Genomic DNA, 5421 nt, shown 5'->3' on the forward strand with positions numbered 1-5421 from the left:
AAAAAAAATTTTTTTTTTTTTTTTTATTAAAAAAAAAAAAAAAAAAAAAAAAAAAATAAATATTAAAAATTTATTTCAATTTTGTGTTGTTCTTATAATGGTTGATTGGTTTTTTTTTTTTTTTTTTTGAAGTATAGCATTATTATATACATTATCCATTAAAAAAAAATTTGTAAATTTTTTTGGATATGTATAATATAAAATTTTGGAAATAAACAACTTTCATAAAAAAAGAAAAATATATATTTATTATAAATATATATATATATATATATATATGTTGAAGGTTTTCATTTTTTTATTTTATTAATTAAAGTTGGATATACAGAATGACACTGTAAGTTACCATAATTTTTATGATTATAATTATTTGTTTAATGAGTACGAAGACAAATTTTACCTTGAAAAAATAATAAAATAAAACATAAAAGAAAAAAAAAAAAAAAATAGTATTTTAAAAATATAAAGATATAATGTCTGCCATAAAAAACGCGGTCACGTATTACTTTGCCATCGTATCATTATTTTCTGCAGTTTTTTTGTCAATCATTGGTCTTATGTTATTATATGATTCCGATTCGCTAGAATTACATGGAGACAAATCAGAAAAGGTTAAACCTTCATTTATTTGTGCAGGGGTAAGACAAATCAAATCATAAAATGTATACATACATACATATATATATATATATATATATTTACTTCCTTTTAATAATATTGCTAAAAAGGATTTCTATGAAGTTATATTATATGAACTAAAATATGCTTTTATTAAAATATATGAGAGAACAACATCTACATAGCTGTGTGTTTAAATGAGACGAAAATGACAACCAATTTACTTTCACTTTCAATACAATGAACATATAAATATTATATATATATATATACATTTTTATTTCGTAGGTATATTTTTGCATATTAGTAGTTAGTAGCATTATGATAATTCGAAATAATCACAAAGCCAAAAAATATCAAACCAAAACCATATAAGAAACCTTGTTAGTTATAATATATATATATATATATTATTATTTTTATTTTTTATTCTTATTCTGTCCCCTTCCCCTATTGTATTATTTTATTATTATTTTTTCCTTCCATAATATAATATTGTATATATGGTATATATGTAAATTTTTACACCCACACCCAAGCAGATTCCTTTTCTTTTTTTTTTTTTAATTTAGTTTGAACATACAAAATTTTCGTGATAAAACAAAACAAAGAAATTATAATATTTGTTGTTTTGGTGTGCGGTGTAGATTTATATAATACATTATTGGGGGATAAGAAAAAAAAAATATATATATATATATATATATATATATTATATACATATTTATTTTCTATTTATTATTATTGTATTTATTTAAAAGTCTTATTTTTTTCTCTTGGATTTATATATAAAAAAAAAAAAAAAAAGAATTTATCTTTTATATGACTTTTATTTTTATTATTTTATTTTTTTATTTTAATAGCTTAAAATATTATTTCATTATTTATACGTTTTTTCTTTTTTAAAAAATATTCTTTTTAAATGCATACATATTATATATATATATATATATATATATATATTTTTTCATATATATATTTTTTTTTTTTTTTGTAAATTTTTTTTGAATATGTTATATATATAATACATAATTAACTTTTATTTAGTATATATTTATATATATATTGTTATTTGATTAATATAATGAATAATTTCTCATAAAATTTCTTCCATATATATATATATATTTAATATACACTTTTAGAACACCTAATTTAAATTTCCCTATAAACTAAATATTTTATTTATACTTTTTAAATTTTTGCTTTAAATTTTATTTAATGAAGAATAGTTATCTTTATGAAGAGAAAGATGTATAATGTATAATAAATAGGACTCTTTTTTTTCTTTTTTTTTTATAATAGTTTTTTTTTTATTAGGCTTAATGAGTAAACCACAAATATAAATAAAAATAAATTTATAGGATATATATATAAATTTATATATATATATATATTTATATTTATATTTATATATTAAGGTATATAGGTATTAGTTTTTGTGAATGGGAAAAAAAAATATTAATAATCAAATAAACATATAAAAAAAAAAATAAAATAAATAAAATAAAATATGTTTGTTTGGACACACCTAAATAAATATACAAACAGATATATTAATAGATATATTTTAAAATTCACAAGATATGAATCCTTACGTTTATGTATGTTAAATTTTACTAGTACTATAAAAAATGAAAATAAGATATATTCAAAAAAAAATTTTAATAATGTTTTAATGCAAAATATAAAAATTACGGAAGATGAGGAAATTATATGTGAACAGTTTTTTTTCTCGAAATATAATTTACCATATGTTTTAAGTAAATAAAGGAAAAAATATATATATATATATATGAACATACTTGACATAAAATATTGTATAACGTACATACATATATATATATATATATTTTTTTTTTTTTTTTTTTTTTTTTATAGAGATCCCATTCAGTGATTTGAGACTAATCGACACGTGCAACAATAACCACAATCCAACCATATTAATCCGAAAAGATATGATATTGTTAAGAACAGGTTTTTTGAGTTGTGTAATTCGATATAACGAATTGTGGCTATTTGAACCTAGGGAACCCCTAGTTATAAAAGCTACCAATTTAATTAAACAGAATTTAAAAAGAATATATGAATTAAAAGGCGATATGAATTCAGGAATTGAAATTCCATTAAATGAAGTGAAGGATGAAAAATGTCAAGAGAATGAAAATATGTATGAAACAAATATTAGTAATGATATATATAGTAGTCATCAGAAGAATATGAGTGATAATATAAATGATACATATCAAAAGAGCATTTGTAGTGATATAAATAATATAGGAAGTAACCACAAAAAAATAATATCAGGAAATTATAGTATATTTAATAGAAATAATATATGGAAAAATAGCACACAAATAAATAAAAAGGATATATTTGAAATAAGCGAAAAAACATATATAAATGAAAATAATGATATGTGTAATAAAATAAAAATTGTAGGAAAGGAAGAACTTTATAATAATAATACAAAAGAACATGATAATGATGAAAAAGATGATATAAATTACTTAAATGTTGAAAATAATTTTTATAGATATAAAGGAAATATATCTTTTGAATTTTTATGTTTAGATATATGTATGCAATTATCTATTAAAGAATATGAAAATTATTTAGATACAATAAATATAACATTAAGAGAAAAAATACAACTTCAACAAAAAAAAGAAGAAAATATAGAAATAAATATGCTAACAAATAATTTATTAAAAGAAATGATGAAAATTAAAAATAAATTACAGAAATTATCTAATTTATTAAATGCATTACGTAGTAATATTGAAAAAATATTAAAAAATGAAACTGATATGAAAAATATGTATTTAACTACATTAAATAAAATATCAATAAATAAAATAAAAGATTATAGTGACTTAGAAATATTATTAGAAACACATTTACAATTAACAGATGAATTATCAGGAGAATTAGAAAATATGGAAGAAAAAATTACACATTATGAAGAATTAATGAGATTAAATTTAGATTATAATAGAAATAAATTTATTTTATTGAATGCTAAAATTTCATTTTCAACATTATTTTGTTCTATATGTGCTGTAATTACTAGCTTATTTGGTATGAACTTAAAAAATTTTATTGAACATAATGATTACGCATTTTTTATTGTATCCATTTTTATTACCTCCTGGTCTATTGTTGGAATATATTTCACCAAAAATATAAATACCCTCTTAAGGTTTTTTGACAAATATAATGTGAAATAATATCATATATATGGAAATGTATTCACAAAATGTCAAAATGAATAAAAGTGGCAACACATATAATATTTACATATATATATATATATATATATATATATATATATATGTATATACATACATTTGTTTTATTATTCATCTGTTTATTGCTTTTTCAACCCAAGTGAAAAGAATGAAAATACACATTTTGTTATATATTCCCCACTTTATTTGGGGTGAATTAAAATTTATATATTTCTTTTGTCTTACTTTTTTTTTTTTTTTTTTTTTTTTTAAATAATTAATAACTATTTTTTGTATTTTTTTAAAACCTTATTAAAAAAAAATTTATGGAATTTAAGAAAAAAAAAAATATATATTTTTTTTTAATAACAATTAATTATTATGTACAAAAACAATATTGCAAATATAAAAATAAAAAAAAAAATATACATATATATAAAAATATATACATATATATATATATAACATATTTATATGTTTAACATTTCATATTTGAAATTGTTACACAACATATAAACTTTAATTATAAGATCAAATAAACATATCTTTATATATATATATATATATATATATATATGCATATACAAATATGTAAAAATATGTTAATATTTATTCGTTCATATTAAATTTACAACAATATGATAAGAACTCACCTAATTTATGATGAAAGAGCTCCGGATTTTTTTCACCTATATCATTATGGTCAGCATTATCAACCCCCCAGAATCTAAGTACTGAATCATTTGTATCTAAATGATTGATATCTTTATTTCTTAAATATTGTGATTTTTTTTTCTGTACTTTTTTTGCAAAATTTTTTTTTACAATTTTTAATAAATATTCAGAATGTTGATAAGGAATAACTGTATCATTTTTACCATGCATAATAAATAAAGGAATCACAGGAATATTTTTTAATCGTTTATCATTTTGAAAGACATCAAACCATGGCATTTCTTTTTTATAGTCTAAAGGTAGTAATAATCTTAAACCACTAAATAAAGGTGATTGTAATATACAACCACCTACTTTTATTTTTTTTAAATTAATTAAATAACAACTAGTAGCTGAACCTAAACTATGTCCATATACAATAATATTTTCTGGTTTTATATTTAAATCTTTAGTTAAATAATCATATGACATCTTAATACTTTTATAACAATTCTTTTCACTAGGATCTTTATTGCTTAATCCATAACCACTATAATCATATGAAAACGCATTAACATTGTTACAACTAACTAAATTTAATAAAAATGGTGTCATATAACCAATATCTGTAGTATTTCCATGTGAATATAATATTGTCTGTTTAGTTAAATCTAAAGGTTTCTTATATAACATTATACCAGATACTTCCGTTGAACCTCTTTTTATTTTTTTATAATTTATATCGATATTATTTACACACATCAATTCTTTAATATCTTCATGCTGACTATTATGAAATATGAATTTATTATCATTTTCTATATGATATCCTTTAACGAATGGAGGAGCAAAAGCGATTTTTTTTACCATTTTGCCCCTAAACCCACTACAAAAAAAAAAAAAAAAAAAAAAAAAAAAA

At 18.6% G+C, this 5421-nt stretch overlaps 3 protein-coding genes across 3 annotated transcripts; 2 read left to right on the plus strand and 1 right to left on the minus strand.

The window, feature by feature from the left end:
- Positions 1-473: 473 nt before the first annotated feature.
- Positions 474-993, plus strand: PGSY75_1120200 (hypothetical protein; the record flags this gene model as incomplete). Its single annotated transcript, XM_018786325.1, has 2 exons — positions 474-638; positions 907-993. The coding sequence occupies 2 exons, from the start codon at positions 474-476 to the stop codon at positions 991-993; spliced, it is 252 nt and encodes an 83-aa protein (XP_018641120.1).
- Positions 994-2131: 1138 nt separating this feature from the next.
- PGSY75_1120300 (metal ion channel - Mg2+, Co2+ and Ni2+) lies at positions 2132-3848 on the plus strand (the record flags this gene model as incomplete). Its single annotated transcript, XM_018786326.1, has 2 exons — positions 2132-2381; positions 2500-3848. The coding sequence occupies 2 exons, from the start codon at positions 2132-2134 to the stop codon at positions 3846-3848; spliced, it is 1599 nt and encodes a 532-aa protein (XP_018641121.1).
- Positions 3849-4457: 609 nt separating this feature from the next.
- Positions 4458-5388, minus strand: PGSY75_1120400 (putative alpha/beta hydrolase fold domain containing protein; the record flags this gene model as incomplete). Its single annotated transcript, XM_018786327.1, has 1 exon — positions 4458-5388. A coding segment is annotated over one exon (931 nt), but the record flags the coding sequence as incomplete, so codon positions are not given.
- Positions 5389-5421: the final 33 nt, after the last annotated feature.

This window comes from Plasmodium gaboni, chromosome 11 (genome assembly GCF_001602025.1).
Source record: "Plasmodium gaboni strain SY75 chromosome 11, whole genome shotgun sequence".
Taxonomy (NCBI): domain Eukaryota; phylum Apicomplexa; class Aconoidasida; order Haemosporida; family Plasmodiidae; genus Plasmodium; species Plasmodium gaboni.